The following is a 25,779-nucleotide window of genomic DNA, read 5'->3' as shown; positions in this document are numbered from 1 at the left end:
GCCACATCCTTCTGTAATAAGTTACTCGGGTTGAGTTTCCCCTCGGGGATCATTTAAGGATTATCTTATCTTGAGTTAAACGCTGCTAGTCCAGGCTGACGTTTGTTTGTTTTCTACAGGTAAAGGGTCACATGACAGACTCGTGACCAATCAGGAAAGGACACGTCGTGATAAGAACCAATCAGGAAGGACATGTGTGTCTAGGTCATGTCTGTTTCTGCCCTTACAAAATAAAACAACGCACACACAGAAAAACAGGGTGGGCTGTGTTTCTTTTAGAGCTGAAGAGAAATGATGACTTTCAAAATAAAAGCATTTGTGTCGACGTCGCCTCAGGAGTAATCCATTCGTATAAATCTGAGCTTTTGACGTGTTGGCTGCACTCGTTTAGAGTCAGAGGATCATGACACTTATTTGGTTTCATCCTCTGGGGCTGATGAACGTGTGAATCAGAGCTCATGTTGTTCCGATGTGTTTGAGGCCTTCACAGAGCTTTAGCTTAGCAAAAAGCAAAGTGGATGTTTGACGCAGACAGAGCAGATCGTTCTGAAAATAAGCGAGAAGTTAAAGAGCTCGGAGAGTGAAAAGTATAAAGACAGCTGCTCGTTCAGCCTCGCCCCGCATCACCAGCTTCCTCATCTCTGTTTGTTTCTGAACCTGTGAACGCTCCCTCCACCAGCAGCGCGTTAAAAACAAAACAACTCTTCATGCATGAAAGTGCTGCTTTTCTAATGACAGCCCCGGAGCTTAATTCCTACGCACGCTGACGGAAATAGCAAACACGTTTCTGTTTTGATGTGCAGAGGAAGCAGCTGAGCGTCTTTCAGTTCTCTTCCTCTGCAGGGTTCAGGGTTTTGTTTCACAGCTCAGGTGTTTCCTCCGCACTGAGGAGGAGGAGGAGGAGGAGGAGGAGGAGGAGGAGGAGGAGCTGGCAGCTGCAGAGGCACATTTTTAATCCTCCTTTAAAAACACTCTGACATTTAATTTGTGTTCCTGCTGAAGGAGATTTTTATAAACCTGAGAGATGTCTGAGCCGGACAATACACAGAAGATTCTGCTGAACTGACCGAACAGGAAACGTCCGTGATGTCAGAACAGACAGACAGCTGGACTTTCACAGGACAGAAGGGAGCGACACAACGACAGAAACACCGAAGACTTTAAACGATTTTTAGTCGATTGGATCTGTTGAAATCTTTTTTGTGACAGGATCCCAAAACGTCCTTTTTCACATTATTAACAGCCCACATTGTGATCATGGCCCAACACAGATGTTAACCGATCACAGTTCTTCTTGTGGCTTCAGTTTGTCCAGTGAGAGAGCTTAAACGAGCTAATCACAATGTAGCTGCATGCGAGTTCAGCTCAGGCCTCCTCACCTAAAATAGCGACCACCTCGTCGTCCTGGATGACCTCCAGTGACCCCGACACCACGAAGCAGAGGCTGTCCACGCTCTCCCCGGCGTGGAAGATGAGGTCGCCCGGCGCGCTGTGGACCGTCTGGAACTCCATGGCGAGCGCTCGCAGGCAGCCGTCGCTCGCCAGCCGGAACGCCGGGTGCTCCTTAAACACCTTCCTGTTCAGGTGGACGCAGATATCCGCACGCATGTCCTTCGGACAAATCTGCAGCACCTGCAGGGGTCACACAGAGGTCAAACTGAGGTTACACTAAGGTCACATTTAGGAAAACAGAGGTTAGACAAAGGTCACACTGAGGTCACACATAAGGGTCACATAGCTGCACATAGAGGTCAAAACTCCAGCAGGCCTGGACTATGTGACACCCTGACTCAGACCTGACGAGGCGTTACCTTGTCGGTGTCGATGCCTCTGGACATGGACCAGGTGGACACGATGTAGTCCATGACCCGCTCGCTCAGGCCTTTGGGGACCTGGTAGAGTTTGAGGAAGTCTCTCACGCTGTTGAGCATCTCGTGGTAGCGGTTGGTGTTGGCGTACATCTGCTGGAAGATGGTGGTGACGTTACCGAAGATGGTGGCGTACAGCAGCGCTGAAACAGGAAGGAAATAATGTTTAGCTTACCAGGCATGCCAGATAAAGATGGTAAAAAACACATCCAGAGTTCTTTGATCTGACATGCTGTGACTGTGTTATATTTCTTTATTCTAATATTATCATGTCCTATTGGACCTGCAGGATCCCAGGGAGGAGGCGGAGCTGGTGAAGAGCGAGCGGTTAGCTAGCACGAGGTTATCAAAGGTAAGGTAAGGTAAGGTAGGTAAGGTAAGGTAAGTAAGGTAAGGTAAGGTAAGGTAAGGTAAGGTAAGGTAAGTAAGGTAAGGTAAGTAAGGTAAGGTAAGTAAGGTAAGGTAAGGTAAGGTAAGGTAAGGTAAGTAAGGTAAGGTAAGTAAGGTAAGGTAAGGTAAGGTAAGTAAGGTAAGGTAAGGTAAGGTAAGGTAAGGTAAGGTAAGTAAGGTAAGGTAAGGTAAGTAAGGTAAGGTAAGGTAAGGTAAGGTAAGTAAGGTAAGGTAAGGTAAGGTAAGGTCAGGCAAGGTAAGGTCAGGCAAGGTAAGTAAGGTAAGGTAAGGTAAGGTAAGGTAAGTAAGGTAAGGTAAGGTAAGTAAGGTAAGGTAAGTAAGGTAAGGTAAGGTAAGGTAAGTAAGGTAAGGTAAGTAAGGTAAGGTAAGTAAGGTAAGGTAAGGTAAGGTAAGTAAGGTAAGGTAAGTAAGGTAAGGTAAGTAAGGTAAGGTAAGGTAAGGTAAGTAAGGTAAGGTAAGTAAGGTAAGGTAAGTAAGGTAAGGTAAGGTAAGGTAAGGTAAGGTAAGTAAGGTAAGGTAAGTAAGGTAAGGTAAGGTAAGGTAAGTAAGGTAAGGTAAGGTAAGGTAAGGTAAGGTAAGGTAAGTAAGGTAAGGTAAGGTAAGTAAGGTAAGGTAAGGTAAGGTAAGGTAAGTAAGGTAAGGTAAGGTAAGGTAAGGTCAGGCAAGGTAAGGTCAGGCAAGGTAAGTAAGGTAAGGTAAGGTAAGGTAAGGTAAGTAAGGTAAGGTAAGGTAAGGTAAGGTAAGTAAGGTAAGTAAGGTAAGGTAAGGTAAGTAAGGTAAGGTAAGGTAAGGTAAGGTAAGTAAGGTAAGTAAGGTAAGGTAAGGTAAGTAAGGTAAGGTAAGGTAAGTAAGGTAAGTAAGGTAAGGTAAGGTAAGTAAGGTAAGGTAAGGTAAGGTAAGTCAGTGCTTAATTAATTAGCTGCTAATGCGATGGTTAACCATCGTGTTTCTCACAGGATGAGATGCTATTTGTGGTTCACTGACACCAGTTAGCTGAGGGGACACCTAGCAGACAGCTAGCAGCTCCCAGCTGTCACTCAAAGAGGCCACGCCCCTAATGCTGCATCACTTTAACCTTAATATAATGTAAACAGGTGAGCTGTATAAAGATTCTCCCCGTACAGATGACTCACTTAATTCCTCTGATGTGTCTCCTGACAGATTAACTGTAACTGTCTCAGCTCATCAATAAAAACTGCTGCAGCTCTTCCCTGACTCAGCCCCCCCACACACACAGCCTGTCAGCAGGACGGACCCGGGTCAGCCGATCGACCCTGACCCGTCCACCAGCAGCAGAAACTCTCTGATGACCAGCAGCTGCTCAGAGTCATTGAAGGACTGGCTGTCACCTTCAGAGGTCACCCTGCAGAGTCAGCACAGCGGCGGCGCCGAGCTAACGCTGAAACAGCACCAGCAGGTCCAGAGCCGGAGCCAAGACCACAACCAGAGCAAAGTCCAGAGCCGGAGCCAGGTCCGGAGGTTTACTGCTGAGGAGCTGCACACAAGCTGTGTACGTTTTAATGTTAATCAGAGGAAGAAACCTCTGATGTCTTCTTCTCTGAAATGTGTCTAAAGTGAATGTTCATGTGAAAAGCAAAGCCCTCTTTGGAAAGCTGGCTGTGTGGGGCTGACAGATGACATGACTGTGACACAGGGTTGTAATCACAGGGGTGAGGGGGTGTTGGTCGGTCCCTCTGAGGTCCTGATGGTTCCGGACAGGAACCGGATCAGTTATTTCTGTCCTGATGTCACACTGAACATCACAACACTCACACTCGCTACACTAATGACCCAAACTCTTATCCTGCATCCAGGATGCTGGCTGCCATAGCAACCGCCTCCCATCAGCCTCCAGCACCTCTCAGCCTTTTTATGGGCCAGGAAGCTGACAGGAGGGGGGGGGGGGGGGGTTAATCCAATCCTCAGCTTCCTTCAGTGTTCCTCCTGAATCTAAATAGGAAACTAAAAGGTTTACCCAGACTGCACTGCACCCTCAGCACAGAGCTTCGACAGGAGCCCCAGAGGGACAAACTGTCAGAGCGGGAAGATCACAACACTTACAAACAGGAAGTAAAACTGGGTTACAAGTTTACACTCTGAGACCTGCTGCTCTCATTTCAGGAGGACTTCAGGACGCACAGACGCCTCGATGAATCAAGAGACAGGTTACATGTTGAGGCTCTAAACTGTAGATGTGTTCATGCTGCAGCAGTGAAACAGGCTGTAATGGCTGCAACATAATCCTGGATGGGTCAAAGGTCGTCCACTAAAAGTTCTTGTTGTTTCCACTGACAGGCTCAGATTGTTATTCTAAGTGTGTGACAACATGACAGAAAGGATCCCTACAGAGATAGACCTTTTTGTTACAGAGGAAGATGATTGTTTTAACCACACACAGACGTTACATCGCTCTCTGCACACACACCAGACTCCTAAACTCCTGATCAATAATCCAGTTACCATGAATGACAGATGGACTAAGCTAACATGACTCTAGCTGATAACTAACCCTTCGCTCCTCTCCAGCTCTCTCGTCCAAATATGGTCACTTCTGGCTCCAAAACACTAAAACAACGGGTCACGTTTCGCTGGCTACGTCCTCCTTTTACAGTCTATGGATTCATCCTGTGGAGCAGGGACAGGATCAGGACATCTGCTGGGGGTTCATCAGAAAGTGAAGTCTGACAGGCAGTCATCCAGTATATCTCTAATGGACCAATTTGTTTTTGTAAAGAAGAAGATCAGGATCCATCCTCTGAGGACTATAAACACCAGTGTGTGTTGGACAGACAGAGGTTGGTCTTCGCCCACACAGCTAGCAGGACATGAGAGCACCGGGCAGGGCCTCTAGATGTCAGTGGGAAACACTGGTTAAACATTAAACACTGACTTTGTGGTTGTTCTGTAGCTGGTGAAGCTGTTGACAGCTGACGGCTAATCTAACAGTCCTGGGTTTGCTGCGTGGCTCAGACTCTGGTGTTTAAATATCAGTGTGCAGAGCTGCAGGATCAGGGCAGTCAGTCAGGCTGAATCAGGCGTCCTGCTGAGCGGCTGGCTGTGTGCAGACTGCAGCAGACAGCAGGGAGGATGTGAGTGCAGACGATCTGACAGGACGGTTAATATTTCAGCGAGGAAATCCACCACACCAGGCCGAGGCGTGTCAGGACTCACCACATCGCTGAGGAAACAACTGCTACCAGAGAGACCCTCAGAGTGTCTGTTTGGATCACAGCGATCGGGCTGCTATCAGTCTGTAAATGAGCGTCACCGAGCTCAGGCTGCCCGTCCACGACCCAGAGACACCCTGAAGAAGGATTATCTACAGTCCATCGTCAGCGTGGGAAGTTGCTCATGTTAGTTCAATGCAATTTAAACCGTGTCATGAAAATCATGACCAAAGAAAGCCTAAAATAAGACGCTATCCCGCCCCGCTAACTCAGGCTGAACATCCATTTAACCATGGCAACAGTCAGGTCGTCGCCCCCCTGCTGACCCCACATACTCGCCTTTACTGTCCACTGTTTATCCCCCAACACAGAAGCAGCTCTGCATTTCAGCTCCAGCGCCATTTCTGTAGCATCTTTGAATTCTTCCACTTCCTGTTTGTCACATTTTTTGCTGGATTTTCAAAGTAAAATGCTTTGGATTGAGAAAGACAAACATTTCCTGTTGGGGTAAACAGGTTAACAACCAACTGTTACTTAAGTTATTTCTACTAGTCATGTCTGAAGCCAGAGGGGTCAGAGGTCACATTTTTTCAAGCACATCGACTGATCCTTGATGACCCTCAGCTGCAGACAGCACCAGGCTGAGCGCCAGTGTTCCTCAGAGGTAACCCACACTCTCCTTCTGAAGCGTTTCAGGAGACGTTTCTACGAGGTGCAAATATTAAACAGGTAATGAGTGGACCTTCAATTAAGGCGGATTAATCACACTCTGACCTCGTCACTGAGCAGAAACACGTCACAACACGACGAACTCCTCGAGTTTATCAGTGGACGATCTCCCCTCACTTCTGCCCCGCACACAGCTCATTCACTATGTTTTGAATCACCTTACCTGCTGCAAGGTTTTAAACTAATTACTGTTATTGACTACAGGAGCTTTTCTTTGTCTTTGTAACAGACTTTGAGGACGCTAAGACGCCAGTTACAAGTCCAAAGATCTGATCCCCACAGATGATGTGTCTGTCTTCGAGGCTGACGGTCAATATCTAATCCCAGTTTGTCGCTCTGACCGAGTGTTTGTGTAACTGTGTGAAAATGACACCACGTCTCTCACTACAGGCCGCAGACGGAGCAGAAGGACGGACGGAGCTCACAGGGTCAGATAACAATCAGAGACCGAGAGCTGCCCAAAGAGAGAGAGAGACCGAGACTCACCGGTCGGTTAAAACACGACGAACACGGACAACAAAGACATCGGACTCATTCTTGTGCTCAGTAATATTTCGACACAGATGTAAAGTAGATCTGGGGAAAGTGTCTGACTGCTCCTTTAAATGTGTTCGTACCAGCAGCAGCAGCTTTAGAGGTGAAGTCTAACGGTGTTTTACATCTTCATTCGATGGAGACTCTGATCTGATCACAGCTGTTTCACACTCACTGATTGAGTCGTCAAATTACTCCACAGACACAGCAAGACAACAAATTCCCTCCTCAGAGGATCAAGGTCACTGTGCTCACCAACAGCCAGCGCGCTCTCTCTCTCTGATTCTCTGTCTGTCTCTATTAGCTTGTTTTGTTGTTGCAGATAACCACTGATTAAAAAGGTTAAAATAATCCATCATATTTATGTCGACATAAAAATAAGATCAATATTCTCTGTTTTTATGGTGCAAAAGAAGAACTCCAGTCTGTCTAAACCTGGCCTCTATTTTCACATATCTATGGCTCTAAACGACTCGCAGGTACACACAGGTGTGAACGTCTCCAGTAGATGTGTTCATCCTGCAGCAGTGAAACAGGCTGTAATGGCTGCAACATAATCCTTGATGGGTCAAAGGTCGTCCACTAAAAGTTCTTGTTTCCACTGACAGGCTCAGATTGTTCTTCTAAGTGTGTGACAACATGACAGAAAGGATCCCTACAGAGATAGACCTTTTTGTTACAGAGGAAGATGCTTGTTTGAACCACACACAGACGTTACATCGCTCTCTGCACACACACCAGACTCCATTCATAAAAACACTGATTTAAGCTCACAGGACAGGAGCTGCTGCTCTGCTGCCGCCTCGATCGCTAACTTTGTTTGTGCTTTTGTGTAACTTTGGTGTTTTAATCGGTTAGTTTGGATCCAAAACTAAATATTTGTGTTACACACAATAACAAAAAATGGACCTGTTGTTGCAGCAGCAGAGCAGCAGCTCCTGTGTCCTGTGAGCTAAAATCACTGTTTTTGTCAATGGAGTCTGGTGTGTTTGAAGAGAGCGACGTAACTTCTGTTTGTGGTCAAAGCTTGACATTGCAGCCTGTTTCACTGCTGCAGACTGAAACAATCTACTGAAGTAATCCAAAAGGTTTAATGAACCTGACGAACCTTTCAAACCTGTCGTTCTCACTTGGTCAGCTGCCTGTTTGCTCACTACTGAAATAGTTTTCTGTTGAGTCTCTGTCCTGACATGTTCGGGGTGTTTAATGAACTGCCAGAGGACACAAACACTTTACAGCACAGCCTGAACTTCTTCTGACTCTCTGATCGATCACATTTGAATTGTATTTAACATTTGTGATAAAAAGTGACGATCTGTGTGAGTGGAATCCCTGTGAGTTTGATCTGAGCTCTCAATATGAGACAGCTGAGCCAACCATCAATAAATTATTGACAGACCGTCTGACTCCTGTGTTTATGTACAGAGGCATTGTGGGAAATCACGTTCAGAGAAAAGACAGATGAAGGACGAAGTCAGTGACATGATTAATGAATAGCTTCTGAATTAAAGACATTTCTCTGCATTTATCATTCATGCTTTAAATATTCAGGTATATCTTTAATTCTAAGAGCCTTTATATTTATTCTATTTTTATTTTATTTTCTAATTTTATTATTTTCTCATGGGCGGGGGGGGTTGTTGACAGATGTGTGATTTCATATGTCTTGTAAACTACTGGATGCCTATTATCCATCCATCCATCTGTCCATCCATCTTTATGAGTATCTCTCAGTGTGCAGACTGAACTATCATCATCTCATTCTGATCAATAACTCTGAAAGGAAGTGACTCACATCCGATCATCATCATGGCCACAGCAAAGATCTTCTCCCCGTCCGTGTTGGGTGCGATGTTCCCGAAGCCGATGCTGGTCAGACTGGTCATGGTGAAGTACAGCGAGGTGATGTAGACCGAGTCTTTGCTGGGCCCGCCCTCCCAGCGGCCCGAGCCCGAGGCGTTGAACCTGTACGGCCTCCCCACCGTCTCCCCCAGCAGGAAGAGCCAGCTGTCCATCCTCACGCTGTTGGTGTCCTCGTCGATCACCTCGTAGTCTCCGATGCTGTACCAGATGCAGGCCAGCCAGTGCGCCGCCAAGCCGAACACGCACACCAGTAGGACCAGCACGGCCGCTCCGTACTCGATGTAGTGGTCCAGCTTCCTGGCGACCCGACCCAGACGCAGCAGACGCACCACTTTGAGGGAGCTGAAGAGGCTGCTGATCCCCTGCAGAGGAAGAAGAGGAGACGGGTCAGACCATGAAGGAAACAGAAAACAAAGACAAATGGTTTTTCCTCCTGTCACAGAGGAAAAGCACGTCCCTGATAAACTAAATATTAGACACAACAAATCGGAGTTTTTCTGATTTACGTGTACTGTGATAAACTTTTAAACGTAGTTCCAAAGTGTGTCACAGGTCTTGTTTTTGGAAGCTGCTTGTGTGCAGAGTGGAAACATTTATTGATGCTTTTATTTTGTAAATGCTTCCATTGATTGAACTGAAACACAAACCATCTGCATGTCAGATGACACAACACACTTCTGATCTTTGTTAAACATTAAAACAAGGTGCAGGACAGAGTTTAACCTGGACACAGAGACAGAGTAAATCAAGCTGTGATGATTCTCACAAAAGTGCAATAAAAGTGAAATCCATTAATAATAATAATTACTGTAATAATTTGTACTATACTGCCATTATAAATGAAAGGATTAACTATAGATTGATATGACCTACCGGCCAAAAGAAACATTTAATAACTTTAATCTGTTATTTTCACTAAATCTCGTCATCAATAATTCTGCCTAAGAACTAACAGAGAAAACACATTATTAGCTATGACATAAAGGAAAGGGTCATCTGAGAGAGTTTAATTTTAGGCCTAAAGATCAGATAAGGATTGTGATCATTTATTTCATTTGAACCAGAAATCTGTTTATCAACATAAGTTCATCTTTATCTGAAAGAAAAATATCTGTGTTGTCAAAGTATAAAATAAAGTGTTTCTTTTGATTTGAAATGTAAATGAGAAATAAACGAGGACCTAGCATGGAGCCGTGTGGAACACCACACTGTATGTAGCTGTATTAGCTCCATTCTAAATGACATATTGTTTCCTGTTGAGCAGCTAGTTAGTCCAGTTCCAGTAACCCAATGCACTTCAATGTTATTTAAGTATTTAATATCATGTACAAAGTCAGAAGCTTTCATAAATTAATTAACATTTTGATTGTGAATTATTTGCTGTCTAAACCCAGAGCGATTCCTTTTCTGACTATGATGTTTCTCTCCCAGAGTAAATCGTATTTTTGAGCAGCTGAAGAAGCTCAAAAAATCACGAAACATTGGACAACTCAAATTTTGATGTCTCGCCATAAAACAGGAAGTGCTTTGTAACAACTGTACACAATCTCCCCCAAACTGCCAATGATTGATCAGAGCACCAGCCAAACTCATGCCAATAATCATCTATAGTCATAAGACAACAGCTAATAAGAATTCAACCTATTTCTGGCTACAACACTGTCAGGCAGGAATATATTATGTCTTAAAGAAATGTCATCTAGGAAGTTGCTACATGCTAACGTTAGCTGTTGTCGAGGGGCAGCTAATAGATCATCAGACATGTTTGTTTTTTACATTAAAATATGGCCCAAAGCCTCTCACTGGCCTTTTTACTGCTGATCAATTAAGAAGCAGTGAAATGATTATGTACTCTGACTGGTTCTTCTGCTGCTGCTCTTAAATCTCCTCTCCTCCATCACAGCTTTACGAGCCACGATAGATTTAGTATGTTTGAAACATATTTGAAACATGTATGAAACATGTTTGAAACATGTATGAAACATATTTGAAACATGTTTGAAACATGTATGAAACATGTTTGAAACATGTATGAAACATATTTGAAACATGTATGAAACATATTTGAAACATGTTTGAAACATGTATGAAACATGTATGAAACATATTTGAAACATGTATGAAACATATTTGAAACATGCATGAAACATGTATGAAACATGCTTGAAACATGTTTGAAACATGTATGAAACATGTATGAAACATATTTGAAACATGTATGAAACATGTATGAAACATGTTTGAAACATGTATGAAACATATTTGAAACATGCATGAAACATGTATGAAACATGCTTGAAACATGTTTGAAACATGTTTGAAACATGTATGAAACATATTTGAAACATGTATGAAACATGTATGAAACATATTTGAAACATGTATGAAACATATTTGAAACATATTTGAAACATGTATGAAACATGTTTAAAACATGTTTGAAACATGTATGAAACATGTATGAAACATATTTGACACATATTTGAAACATGTATGAAACATGTTTGAAACATGTATGAAACATGTATGAAACATATTTGAAACATGTATGAAACATATTTGAAACATGTTTGAAACATGTATGAAACATGTATGAAACATATTTGAAACATGTATGAAACATGTATGAAACATATTTGACACATATTTGAAACATGTGTGAAACATGTTTGAAACATGTTTGAAACATGTATGAAACATGTATGAAACATATTTGAAACATGTTTGAAACATGTATGAAACATATTTGACACATATTTGAAACATGTATGAAACATGTTTGAAACATGTTTGAAACATGTATGAAACATGTATGAAACATATTTGAAACATGTATGAAACATGTTTGAAACATGTTTGAAACATGTATGAAACGTGTATGAAACATATTTGAAACATGTATGAAACATGTTTGAAACATGTTTGAAACATGTATGAAACATATTTGACACATATTTGAAACATGTATGAAACATGTTTGAAACATGTTTGAAACATGTATGAAACATGTATGAAACATATTTGAAACATGTATGAAACATGTTTGAAACATGTTTGAAACATGTATGAAACATGTATGAAAGCAGACCCATCTTCTTTGTGTTGGACTGTCACATCTCTGCAGCCGCTCTTCAGACCACTCAGCCGCCTCTCCAGCTCCTCTCATCAACAACACTGTTTTCTCACTTGGGGGAACTCCCACAATGCACTGCTCCTCCATTAGCAGCCTTCAGCGCTGGCACGGAGCGCTGTGACCGGAGGGAGAATCATGAAAAGGTTGATTTCACCCTGATGGGCTGAATCGAGAGGTTAAATCACACTTCAGCTCCCTTCACTCAACAACTTTGTTTTTCTCGTCTCTACGGAAGCCCGCACAGGACAGGATTTAATTAATGCTTTTGTTTTCCTGTGATCACGACATAATCATCTTATGACTGTGACAAAACAAGGTTCGTTAAGACAAATGTAATTATTCTGTGATGGAAAACAATGACCCCACAAACATCTCAAACAGACGTTACGACGCTCTCTGCACACACACCAGACTCCATTCATAAAAACAGGGATTTTACTTTGATGAACATAGGAGCTGCGGCTCTGCTGCTGCCTTGTTGTTCTGTTATTGTGTTTTATAAAAATGTTGTTTTGGATTTGAACTGATCATTAAAAAGACAATATAGAGTCACACAATGAAATCAAATAACCAACCAAATGAGACAGCATTACCCCAGCAAGCCACTTGTCCTTTGAGGTTAAATCAGTGTTTTTCACTGCTGCAGGATGAACACTGGAACACTGGAGACACTCACACACTGTTTGTATCCGTCATGTAGAAAAGGGCCCAGGTTTAGAAGCACCCTTTCAACACCACATTTCTGCCCTGCACATTGACTATTAAAGGAAACATAATAACTCTTCTTCTCTCCTCCTCCTCTGCTCTCACTTCTTTCTGCAGTTATTCAAAAAATGGCAATGCCTCCCACACGCTGGTTTCACCTTAAGGATCGACAACACTGTGTTCTGTTGAAACAAACTCAGAGAGCTTACAGGAAACATTTCTCAGCTGCAAATGTTTCCTGGTTTTGTGAGCTGACAGTAAACTGAATGTCTTTGTTTTTTGGGGCTTTTGTTCAGACTGAACGAGACGTGAGAGGACGTCAGCTTGAGCTCTGAGAAGAACAGAGTCTCTCTGTTATGTAGACCCCACTGTGCTTTCATTTCTCTCTTCATATTAGACCGAAGTTCATTAGCTTATATGACGTCACACATCGACGTGCTCTCCATGAAGGGCAGGTTCTGAGGCCAGTTGGCACGGCCGGCCTCACTGCAGCGATGCCTCTGGTTCAGGCTGTTTATGCTCGTCCAATGTGACGACCCAGTGAGCCAGTGTCCTCTGACAAACCCTCCCAGCTCTGTTGTTCTCTGCTCTCCTCCCTCAGACGCTCATTTGGTTTTTAGCTTGTTTTTCTGCACAATACAACTTTGTTCCATCCAGTCGATCTCATTCACTACACTTATATACACACTTAATAATTGGCCTGGTTGTGTTTCTCTCTACTTGTAAGCGGGAGTCAAGCTGCAACTTTTAGGGCTGAGAACTGAAACCAACACAGGAGAGCCAAAGCCTGCAGTTCCTCTGGTGTCCACTTGAGGCTGTCTCCAGTAGTGAGTCAGTCCCCATAGAGCCCCATGTTAAACTTTACAGCAGAAATAAACATGTTTACAGCCTGGTACAAAAAACAGTTTGGGTCTCTATAGCTCATTTCTCTCTTCATGACAACTGTACGGGGAGAATCTTTATACAGCTCACCTGTTTACATTATATTAAGGCTTAAAGTGATGCAGCATTAGGGGCGTGGCCTCTTTGAGTGACAGCTGGGAGCTGCTAGCTGTCTGCTAGGTGTCCCCTCAGTTAACTCAGTCACTGAACGTAACCTCTGGGCCGTGTTTGTGCTGTTGGAGCCTTTTGGAGATTTGTTCATGTAAATATCAGACAGATAATCTGTGTGTGCTTTATTGGACGAACAGACCGTCCAACACGTCTGATACACTGTTTTACACTCATTGATATGTTAGCACTGATTAGCAGCTACATGTGTCTGTGCTCACCGTACCTGCTTGTTAGCTCGCTCACTGTTTGTCATACAGAGATGTATTTGTGGCGGCTCGTGCATGAGGCCGGTTGTTTCATTCATTTAGAGTTGGGTACGTTCCTCGAGCTCTCTCAGCTTCTTTCATCTGATAAACAACTCAGGTCAGTTACCTCCACAAATACAATCTCTTTTTGAAACACTCCCTCCCTCTCTCCTCTCTAGCTCCACCCACCCTGAGCTCTAAAACAGCGGTCCACAAAGCAATGGTCGACGTCACGGTGTCTTCGTCCACTTCTTACACACAGTGTATATTAAAGGACTTCTGGTTAAGTAGACTGATTGGCCAACATGTCTACATAAGCTCTGACGTCGGGTCTGTCAGCTGAGTGTCCTCTGCCCGTCTCGCTCCTCTAATCTGAATCCAAACGTTTCTGTTCTGGGACGTTTTACATTTTTGACGCGTCAGCTGAGCTCATCGTGACCTTCGTCTCTGCTCCTACAGGAAGTCATTACACGCAGAGCAGCCATTGGATGAATGTAAAACAGTCCACTCCATCATCTTGATTACACTCTCAGCATCCTCATCCTGTTTAATTTCATGCCTCAGCTGAATGGACTGTGGCTGCAGGCGGGGGAGGGGGGGTCCATGTATGACCCACACACTCTGCTGAATGTGAGTTCCTCTCTGCAGCTGGTTTATTATTCAGCACAGGTCAGTATGAAGATCAGACGGCAGAGCGCTGAGACCTGCTGCCGTCCGAGCACCATCAGCCGACATTAAGGGGCCGATTTAATCAGCCCCCTTGGAGGGCTGGGTATCGAACCCTGATGATGTTATACTACTGGTCAGTTTGCTTTCATCCCACTGAGCGTCTAAAATGCCTTCTCATTCAACCTGACACCTAAAGAGTAAATCTCACCTGAGTCAGCGAGCCAATAAGCCCATCATGCAGGAAAAACATGACGCACGAGCCAGCTGCTGCTCAACAACCGAGGATAAAGTCGTCTCTCAGACATTTTTAAGGCGGACTGAATAAATCCCTTTGATGTGAGCAGAGGTGGGCAGGACTGCTTCTCTTGAAAACATCCAGACCAACAGTCGAAACACTGAAGAAGGCAGGTACATGATAAACATCAGTGTGTCTCTGACGCTCTCTGGGGGAGGACAGCAGGGGCATCATGTGTGTGTATTGTTCTTTATTTTATGAGTTAAAAAGTCGTTGATAAACCATAAAGTAAATGTTCGTTCCTGTAAAGTTTTGGTGCACTGATCGGGACAGAGAGGGAGCGTGATTTCATCTTATAAGAGGAACGTCACCATGGTTTTATTTCTTTCAAGAAGCTGACTGTTTTTGTATCTACTTATTCTTATTCTATTAGATAAATATATTTAATATAGTTATTTACTCTGCCCTGTGCGGCTCAGGCAGGTGCTCCAACAGTTCGTTTCCTCCTGAAGACGTAAATATAAAACCTGTCACTTGTTATTTATGCTCTACACAAATGACTGAGTTCGTTTGAGTCGAGGTTCAGAATAAAATGTGATGCTGATGATTCGGTGATAGTCCGTCTCTTACGGGACACGGCCCACTTTTGCACAATCCTATGAAATGACTCTGATTTCTAACTCAGTGTCTCTGAAACGAGACGCTGACTGGAACCCACCTGTCACAACTCCAGCTGTCATCAGAGGCACAGCTGGAGAGACAGCGAGTCAGCATCCTTGATGACAAACTGACCTTTGATGCTAACACTGATGCCATCTGCAAAAAGGCCAATCAGAGCTGTTCTTGAGAACGGAGGTTTTTAATGTCGAAAGATCGCTTTTAAAAATACTTTATTCATCTTTCAGTGAGTCCATCTTGACCTGCTTGGCGACGTCAGCATCGTTAACAGAAACAGGCTGGGAAACGTTTATCAGGTTGGAGCCACTCAGCAGACCCTCGCCGCCCTCTGCATGCAGAGCTTAGACTTCTGCCAACAGGGAGGAGGTTCACTGACACTCAGAGGGCCGAATCCAACAGATACCTCAGGTGGGTTCTTAAACAAGCTGTAGGCACTGTTGCCACTGCACATCTACCAAGGACTGCTGGCTTTGTGTCTGTCATGATATCCATGGGAGTTATGTGCTACATGTATTTATGTCTCGTATCATGTGTATTGCTTGTGTGTGCTACTGCTGCAAACCAACCTGCCCCTTGGGGACAACAAAGATTTTCCAAATCCAAAAAAACCATGTTGGTGTCCAGTCATCACTCAAACAAAGGTGCAAACTGTGGGCCAAAGACTGGAGCGTCGACTGAGTGACGTTATGAGAAAGTTCAGAGCAAAAGTAAAATGTGAATAAATGCGTTGTTTTAGTTTATTGATTGATCTGATCTAAAATCCCAAGTCCCTTCACTTACTGTCATATCTGTTAGTGGAACACGGCGGCCTGACAAACTGAAATGTTCCTCGACTGCTTCTTCTGCACTTGTTGTGAAAGGAGGCTTTTATTCTGAAGGTAACGGAGGAGTAAAAGCCCACTGACCTCGTCCACGTTCTCGAAGGCGTTGATGACGTCATAAGGCAGGCAGGACAGCAGGTCGATGACGAACCAGGTCTTGACGTAGTTCATGCGGATGAGCTTGGGGTCGGAGATGACCTCGCCCGCCGGCCCGACGAAGGTGGTGTGGAAGTTGAGGACGATGTCGACGAGGAAGATGACGTCCACGATGCTGTCCACCACCAGCCAGGTGACGTTGTTCTGCTTGGTCTTGAAGGAGACGTTGTAGGGGACCATGATGGCGGTGTAGAAGGTGAGGATGAGGATGACCCAGTCCCACGTGGTCTTAAAGAGACAGTAGTGCAGGATGATGTGCGGCGGCGTCTTCGGGGTTTCCTGTTTGTACTGAGGGAGGATGTCCGAGCCCAGCTGCAGGACCTGAAGCACAACAAACACAGACGTTCGCATTAAATGCTCAGGTAAAGTTCATCACAGTTCTCAGGTGGAAATCTGCTGCATCTGAAACATCCAACACGTCCGAACATCCGAACAGAGAGACAGCTTTAAGTTGTGATCGTAAACCTCACAGAGACAAACAGATCTGAAGTGAAAGTCTATGAGAACATGCTCCTCCTCCTCTCCTGATTTATTCCCTCAGTAAACATGTTCCTAATGAGTTTATGGTCTCCGTCTTCTTTAGTCACTGATGCTCCCATTGAGAGTCACACAGACCAGGAAGAGGGCGGGGCTACCTGTGATTGACAGGTCTCTACCACTCTAAGTAATAAGAACATTTCGTTTAAAGCCAGTTTTTGTGAACCAAAATAAACGTAATATCTTTGCTAGCATGAACCGTTAACGTTAGCTTATAACTTTAACCCCTCGTTCCTCTCGAGCTTTCGTCCAAATATGGTCACTTCTGGCTCCAAAAAAACAAAATGGCGACGGACAAAATGCCAAACTGGAGGCTTCAAAACATCCGACCAGGAATGAATGTGATGTCACTTCTTATATAGAGTCTATGATTAAAACAGGTGGATGATGTGTGTGAGTCGCTCTGATGATGCTTTGATTCTCTTGCCTTCCTTTAAAGCAGGACCTGAGAACCTGCTTTGTTCCTGCTCATGGACGAACATGCTGAGGAACCACAGGCACCCTGTGTGACTCGCTGACTCAGCTAAAGACACCTGCAGGCAGGACACCTGAACACAGCTGATTCATGTCATCTGATTCTGTGTGAGCCTGCAGCATCTTTATGCTTATATGGTATCTAAATGGACTTCTGAGCATGTTGTCCCAAACAGCAGCACATTCTCATGTCACACAGAGCAACATGAATCAACAGTGGATCTGATCGAAGCCTCCAGGAGCTGCTTTTACTTTTTAAATGAACTCTTAGGTTGACACGTGACACATCGTGCCTGTATGACGTGCACGCACATTTCTCTTGTTACGAGCAGCAGCTGTGGGACTGCAGAACCCTGCGTCCCCTCAGAGAGTCCGCTGGTGTTAAACTGTCTCTGTGTTTACAGGCTCTCAGGTTGCACAGTAAAAGTGATGGTCGCGTCAGCTGGAGGACAAAAATAGTCCATCAGCAAACAAACGGTGCAGCTGTTCTCCAGCTGTGTGCCGGACGCTTCCATCAGTCAGCACTTCCAAATAACCATGAAGCACTCGTAATGATGCACAGCGGCAGGAAACTGAAGCGTTTAGGCTTTCATCAACATTTCTCATCAAGAACCTCATTCACCTGATGAGCTATTCTTATAAAGCGTACCTGTGCTGCAGGTAAAAGTAAACACATCACGTTCGCTCTGTTAACAGCCCACATATGATGCCACAGCACCGGGACGAGCTGCTGCAGATCACGGGAACAGACTCCGCCTCCATGATCGTCTGCCTCCATCATCCTGCAGACATGATCTGTGACATCAGCAGCGTCTCGTGCAGGTGCACAGGCAGGTCTGCAGCACAGCATCACTCTGTGCTCATACGTGTGACATCAGACCGACTCAAAAAACAAACGTGACATGTTTCAGGTCATGTGATCGACATCGCACGGCCTGCAAAGCATCACAAAGCCTCCAGTCAAACGTCCAGCCCGACAGGCTGCACGGACAGGAGCAGCGGGACGGTCTGATGGGTCTGAACGCAGAGAAACAGGAAGTGCCTCCATCCATCAGAACTCTCTGACAGGTAACAGGAGGAGACAGGAAGTCAGAGCTCTCAGCGGCTGAGGTGCACGTTCTCTGAGTACAGAGCCTCTATCACTCTGCCTGCTGTCTTACTGTATAAACACCATCACTGCTCACAGAGTGCTTCATCTATTATACATCAGGGTCATACGGAGGCCGGAGAGCAGAAATGTTACAAAGTCTTTCAAATGGAAACACAGGTGAGCACACCTGGAGGGACATCCTGCTCAGCTGACGGGCTCTGATTTAAAACCATCGCTGAGTGTCGGCGTGAGACGAGCAGGAGGCGTGTGCCTCCACAGAGAGGACAACGTGCCATCAGTTAGAGAGATGTTACTGATCATCCTCATTTCATCATCCAATCATCTGCTGTTTGTTCACCAGGACCACGTCCATGTTTCAGTCAAAAAACGACTTCTTTTGTCCGAAACACGAAAAGAAGCAGCAGCAAGTGTTTGATCGACAGCCAGCAAAGGAGAGAGAGCAGCTGTGGTCGAGCGACAGACAGGAAGTGGAGAGAGCGAGCGGCGTTAACGTGAATAAAGCAGTGAAACAGAGAAATAAACTAACACGCCGACACCTCGTACGACCCGCAGGAAGGGGCGGGGTTTAGTTTCTATAAGGCGGCATCGTTAAAACATTCTGTTTGATATTTCAGAAACGACTGAAACTGTTCATCAATTATCAAACTGCTGATGAAGGATTGATCAGCTCGTCGCCGCAGCATCTGATCTCGTCACCACGTCAGGCTGACTCCATGAATATTATGACGTTTTAAGTTTAAGGAATGAACTCGTTTTTCTTGTAATTAAAAAAAGCCTGAGCTCCACCAGAGAGGTTCATGACGTTTACCTGTCACATGGACTGTGAGAAGAACCAGATCACAGTCGCTCTTCTGCAGAAGCCTGACGAGTTTAGTAACCACACGAGCAAAACACAGAAGTGCACCAGCACAAGCATCACGGTGACGGCGCTCGACAACGAGAGTCTGATTTATTGGCCAAGTGTGTGCGCACGTACGAGGAATCTGACTCTCGCATTTTCTGTACAGGAAGACGAAACCAAATCACAGAAACACACTGAGCGCTGGAGAGCGCTGGAGAGCGCAGCAGCGAGGCTGCCGTCTTAAATAAACTGATGGAAATGTCTTCAAACAAGTCAAATTATCCACCAACAGAACAACTTAAAAAGTCTACAACACGTACATTTATGTGAAACAAAGAAGAGATTGAAGAATTTATTTCTCATTAAAGAATAAAATGTGCTCGATGAAGCCGTCCTGAGACAGGCCTGCACGTGGAGTGTCTTTACTTTCAACACCTTACAGGACAATGAGACATACTGAGGCTGTGAAATAAAAGATGTTCCTTCAGCTGAGGAGCACTATTAAAGGATTCTCTGTCAGCAGGTAAATGTGAAGTCTCACCTCTGCCAGCCGTGAGTGCTTGTGGACGTTTTCTCCTTTCTGCACGGCCGGAGCGAGCTGCTGCAGAACTCCTCGACTGCTGGTCAACGCCCGAGTCAGGCGGGCAAATTTACCCCAACCTGGCAACCGGACGGAGAGACAGAGGGTGAACATGGAGGGCTGAGGTTTCATTCCTTTCTGTAACGTTGTCAGACGTGACTAACGGGCGGGCTGTGACTTGAGAGTTTTTGACCCACCTTTGGAAGAGTCGTCTTCGATTGGTTGCTTGAAGGCGGTGATGTCACTGAAGGTGCAGAGAAACAGGACGACTTTGTCCTGCTCGTTCCTGATGGGAGCGATCTTCACGAAAAACCAAACTGGCAACCCTGAAACACAGACGGGATGATTTTTATGTAGCAAGCTTTTCATTCAGCAAGAGTTCTACTGATTCAGCTGCTTCTGTTCTTCTAACCATCTCTGAAAGATGAACCTCCGGTGGCTCTGACATTAGCCTGGTGTTATTCACCGTCTCTCCCTCCTGTCATTTCCTGTCAGCTCTTTATTGTCTGCTCTCTAATACAGGCACAAATGACACCTGCCCACATGTCCCAGTTGCTCCTCGGCGGCACACAGCGACTAAAAGCATAACATATCTGCAGCCGCCTTCCTGTCACTGACTCTGATGAGCCCTGTCATCGCCCGAGAATGTTTTCCATTAAAGATGTTTTCTTTGTCGTCAGCTCGATGACACACGCAGAGGAAACATGAAGAGAAGCTGCAGTGAAGGAGTGAAACTGCTGATTCACAAAGCGCTGCCTCTGACTCTCGCTGTGTGTCCCACTTCACCACAGAATCTGGGTCTTCAGCTGTTCGGGTTTCTGGGTTTCTAGGCCTTCAGGTCAGACCCAACACCTTTCATACAGAGTAAGTGACATGCTGCATTTCCTCATTATTAAAACCTGTACTCATATAAATGCTGAAACAACATCATACAGGACAAACAGGAACCAATCACAATGTGGCTTTGAGCTAACGTATGACCGTAGGAGCCTAACGCCTGCCGCCCTCTGCAGCTGCTGTGAAGCCCGGTCCCTGTGTGACGTGTACGTAGGACTGTAACGCGCTGAAGCACTCACTGTTCTTCTTGTACATCAGAATCTCAAAGGAGTTCATCTCGTAGTTCTCAAAGGTCTGTCGAACCTTCTCACTCATGTCTTTGTCCGTCAGCTCTCCGTACATGAAGCTGGAACACAGTCAGATAAACATCAGCTGTTAGTGGTCCAAAGCCGGTGTGTGTGTGTGTGTGTGTGTGTGTGTGTGTGTGTGTGTGTGTTGTGGTACCTGCAGGTGCTGCTCTTCTGCATGACCTCGGCTCGATGGTAACCCGACAGTTTGCAGAAGCCGTCGTTGCTGTAGACGATGGGCCAGTCGACGATCTGAGCGTTCCCCAGCACGAAGTTCGTGTCTGAACACAGAAACAGGTTATGATCTGCTCTGCCTCAGGGGGCGACAACGAATCAACACGTATCAATACACGAGCGGCTGTGAAGGGATGCTTCCATCCACTAGATTACAGATTTCCTTCACAATAGATGGTCTGTAAAATAATATAAAATATAATTACATTTTTGATTTTGAAAAATCACTTAAATGATTGATCCCTTATTGTAGAGCTGTTGTCCCTTATTTGTTCTGGTGATAAAAATACAGATGTATTTGTTGCAGCTCTCAAAAGATGGGATTATAATGTGATTAACATCATTTCTATTTTCATGAATAATAATAATCATTTAACCTGGGCCCTATTTTTACATATTTATGGCTCTAATTTGCTAAAAGGTACAAAAAGTCTCCAGTAGATGTGTTCATCCTGCAGCAGTGAAACAGGCTGTAATGGCTGCAACATAATCCTTGATGGGTCAAAGGTCGTCCACTAAAAGTTCTTGTTGTTTCCACTGACAGGCTCAGATTGTTATTCTAAGTGTGTGACAACATGACAGAAAGGATCCCTACAGAGATAGACCTTTTTGTTACAGAGGAAGATGATTGTTTTAACCACACACAGACGTTACATCGCTCTCTGCACACACACCAGACTCCATTCAGAAAAACACTGATTTAAGCTCACAGGAGCTGCTGCTCTGCTGCTGCCTCCATCAGTTAGTTTGTAAATGTTATTGTGTGTTACAGAAATGTTGTGTTGGATCTGAACTAACAATTTAAAACACCAAAGTCGGACAATAAAAAACAAACTAACCGATGAAGGCAGCAGGACACCAGAGACTCTCAGGTGTTCTCTCAGGCTAAATTACTCCTTTTTGTCAATGGAGTCTGGTTGCTTTAAAGAGAGCAATATAAGCATGTGTAAAAATACATAAACAGAACTCCCCTTTAAGCACTAATCATGCATCACTAACAGACACCTTTCAATCTATACACAGTAGTAATGTAGTGAACCAGGAGTTATAACAACATCCTATTTAATATTACACACACACACACACACGCACACACACACGCACACACACACGCACACACACACACAAGCACACACACACACACACACACACACACACACACACACACACACACACACACACACACACACTGTGTTATTAGTATTCAGCCTGGGCACCACAGTAAAAGGCTCTCAGCCAATCACAGCCCAGCAACTTTCAGACACTAGCGTTGACTTGTTATTGCGTCAGATGGATCCAGATTAAATTTCAGCTTTACTTTTGAGCTTCTACTTTTTCATGGATATAGATTTCCACTCTTTGCCCAGCGTCGACTGAGGGGAATGTCATGAAATATCTCTTTAGTGAGTCTCTTCAGTGATTCTCTGAGTACTTGTTTTCCTCAGGTTATATTATAATCTCACAAACACGCCGGTTTCACATTCAGGAACGACTTCCTGAATATTTCTCACTTTAACGTTCATCTTCCAAACAAAGCGTGCGTTGGGTCCCAGCACAGAGGAGGCTATCGTGTGCCGAGCAGCTGAAGTGCAGCCTGCAGGCTTTAACAGCTGCAAAAAAAAACACAGAGGACCTCAACAACATGACGGCTGCATGAAAAATACATGACGCAGTTTAACGTCCCGTAGTTCAGGGTGGAGATTTGTTTTCAAAATGACAAACGCACACGGCACAGTCACGACACGCAAAACGAACGGATGTCAGACACACTGAGAGGATCGTTACCGTGTGAAACAGCTGAAATATACTCCGTTTAAATCAACAACTATCCTGTTCTTTTTACTTATTATGTTTATGAGTCCTACAGCCGTGAGATCAAGTATTCTGTCTTTGACACATAAAAGTGAATCATTGTTTCCTGCTGACCTCTTAAAGGCTTTAAAGCTTCAGTTATGTGGAGCTCAGATTCAACATTGACCTTATACAAGGGCTGCACATCAGTTACAAATTATGACACTAATTAGGATATTTCCTAATGATGTCTGTGACCTCTGACCCCCCCCTCTAGCGCCCCCATCAGGACTGTGTGGTATAATGAACAGTGCAGCCTCTGGGGTCCGCTAGCAGCTCTTCAGAGTTTAAAGCTCGACTTCACTCTTTGTAATTTAGTTAATTGGGGTGAATTGGGCAGAGCAGCTAAATGTCACGTTAATTAATTGTTGAGTTCATCTTTACACTGAATATCACAGAAGCCCGCCAGCCAACATCCAAGAGCTGACGTCATTTAGGGCACAGCAACAGTTTAAGGTGTAAGAAATGTTTAATGTGTGTGTATTTATTTGTTGTTTCCACTGACAGGCTCAGATTGTTCTTCTAAGTGTGTGACAACATGACAGAAAGGATCCCTACAGAGATAGACCTTTTAGTTACAGAGGAAGATGATTGTTTTAACCACACACAGACGTTACATCGCTCTCTGCACACACACCAGACTCCATTCAGAAAAGTAGTAATTTTACCTCACAGGACACAGGAGCTGTTTGTCTAATGCTTTCTCTATTGTTTTGTATTTTGTGTTATTGTGTTACACAAATATTGTTTTGGATCCAAACTAACAAAACATTTAAAACTCCAAAGTCAAACAATTACACAAAACAAACTTGTAGATTGAACCAGCGGTAAACCAGCAACTCCTGCATCCTGCAAGTTAAAAATCACTAGTTTGTCAAAGGAGTCTGGTGGCTTTGAGGAGAACAAAATAACGGCCTTTTCTGACCGAAAACAAGACCTTACTCTTAACGAAACAGCTGTTAACACTTCTCAAGCAATCTGAGCCTTTCACTGGAAAAAAACAGAACTTAAGTCATTTAGACACCACACCAGAATAACCCTGTAAGGTTGTGGGCTGCGTTGTACACTGCCGGTTCCGAAATGCAAGTTTCATAACATGTTTTATACATATGAATACAGTGAATTGACTGTGTGTGTGTGTGTGTGTGTGTGTGTGTGTGTGTGTGTGTGTGTGCATACTAAAACACAGAGAGTGGATGGGGAGGGAAACATACACGACAGTGGACACACGGGTCTGTACCTGTCTGTCTATGTGGTAATGTCCAAACTGAAAAGTTGAAAAGAAAAGAAGTTAAAAAAGAGCAGAAACAGTTAAAAGAGTGAAATTAAAGTTGTACTAAAAGGACTGCTAAAGAAGCTAACCACACAGCATGAGGGTAAGCCTGTCAAACACAGTGTAAGCCGGCTCGCTAAGTTAGCTAAACGTAGCCTGTGACCTCATCAGCCACAAAAATAAACTAATAAAACAATACCTTTATAATAAACTAATAAAACAATACCTTTATAATAAACTAATAAAACAATACCTTTATAATAAACTAATACCTTTATAATAAAATAATAAAACAATACCTTTATAATAAACTAATAAAACAATACCTTTATAATAAAATAATAAAACAATACCTTTATAATAAACTAATAAAACAATACCTTTATAATAAAACAATACCTTTATAATAAACTAATAAAACAATACCTTTATAATAAAATAATAAAACAATACCTTTATAATAAAACAATACCTTTATAATTAACTAACAAAACAAGATTTTTGTTAAAAATAATGAAACAAATAACATCCTTTATAGAGAATTGTCCCCAAGTTTGAATAAGAAATATGTTGTTTTTTTTCACCCTTCCGGGGCATTCAAAGAAGCTTCCAGAACATTGCAAGTAAGAAAATATCGATACTCTAGAGGAGCAAGATATCATTGTGATACATGAATTAGATTTTATGCGTTTAAGCAAGACTCATCTTAATCTCTTTTAAATGAAGGTAAGACTCAGAGACAGGTCATTTCATTAGTTCGTTTTATATGAAGGTAATAACCATGTTAAACAAATACCTGCTGTTTTAAGAAAAGGGTGTAACTATCATGGTGATGTTAGCCTAACGTTCGTATGAAGGTAATGAAGTGGACACGTGCAGGTTTCTCAAATGAATGAGCCAATCATAGAGGAGCTGTCTGATGGTGAGACACACGAACAGATCCACGAGACATTTCACACAACAGACAGACCACCACTGTTTAAACACAGGTGTATTAACCGGACAGAACCGGATCCTACCGTTGGACCGGCGGACGATATTCTCCAGGAAAGTGTTCTGAGGGGCCACCAGACCCCGCCGTCCTCCCGCCATCCTGCCGTCCTCCAGCAGCGCGAGGCAGAGCTGCTTCCCGCCGCTCACATATCTGATGCTGCACGAGCCCCGCGCGATGTAGAGTAGGAGCTCTCTCTCTCTCTCTCTCTCTCTCTCTCTCTCTCTCTCTCTCTCTCTCTCTCTCTCTCGCGCGCGCGCGCGCCCTCTCAGCAGGTTCGTTATTAGCAGATGGTTGCAGCACGAGCTTCGAGATGAGCCACTGTGAGGCTGGCTTTGGTCGAGAGAGCCCAGAACAGACTGGGAGAGACAGAGAGAGAGAGAGAGACAGGTAGCGAGAGTGAGGACGGTAGAGACACACCTACAGACAGTGAAGGAGAGAGAGGGAGAAACAAATAACTGTTGGTGCATACATCATTACATCACTCAAGCAGTTG

General features: G+C 44.1%; 2 protein-coding genes across 4 annotated transcripts in view; both read right to left on the bottom strand.

The window, feature by feature from the left end:
- kcnh1b (potassium voltage-gated channel, subfamily H (eag-related), member 1b) overlaps nt 1-25,386 on the bottom strand; it is a 35,237-nt gene extending 9,851 nt beyond the window's left edge. Inside the window, exons 1-9 of the mRNA XM_069665586.1 lie at nt 25,312-25,386; nt 21,092-21,215; nt 20,887-20,993; nt 20,008-20,136; nt 19,772-19,890; nt 16,196-16,588; nt 8,505-8,934; nt 1,812-2,011; nt 1,380-1,632 (exon numbers count right to left, since the gene is read on the bottom strand). Coding sequence (XP_069521687.1) covers nt 1,380-1,632; nt 1,812-2,011; nt 8,505-8,934; nt 16,196-16,588; nt 19,772-19,890; nt 20,008-20,136; nt 20,887-20,993; nt 21,092-21,215; nt 25,312-25,384 — 1,828 coding nt within the window. The 5' untranslated portion in view covers nt 25,385-25,386. The remainder of the gene's footprint in view (nt 1-1,379; nt 1,633-1,811; nt 2,012-8,504; nt 8,935-16,195; nt 16,589-19,771; nt 19,891-20,007; nt 20,137-20,886; nt 20,994-21,091; nt 21,216-25,311) is intronic.
- mark1 (MAP/microtubule affinity-regulating kinase 1) overlaps nt 1-25,779 on the bottom strand; it is a 147,448-nt gene that overhangs the window by 59,297 nt on the left and 62,372 nt on the right. The window contains exon 19 of one of the 3 annotated variants that reach the window (XR_011308441.1): nt 21,840-21,873. The exons of the other annotated variants lie outside the window; for them this stretch is intronic. The gene's annotated coding sequence lies outside the window, so the exon portion shown is untranslated. Of the gene's footprint in view, nt 1-21,839; nt 21,874-25,779 lie in introns of those variants that run through there. 3 annotated transcript variants of the gene reach the window in all.

The sequence above is a fragment of the Semicossyphus pulcher genome, unplaced genomic scaffold (genome assembly GCF_022749685.1).
Source record: "Semicossyphus pulcher isolate SPU_LCO1_2020_fin unplaced genomic scaffold, fSemPul1.0.p SCAF_17, whole genome shotgun sequence".
In the NCBI taxonomy this organism is placed as follows: domain Eukaryota; kingdom Metazoa; phylum Chordata; class Actinopteri; order Labriformes; family Labridae; genus Semicossyphus; species Semicossyphus pulcher.
Note: the sequence above shows the minus strand (reverse complement) of the source record. Positions and strands in the feature narration are given on the sequence as shown.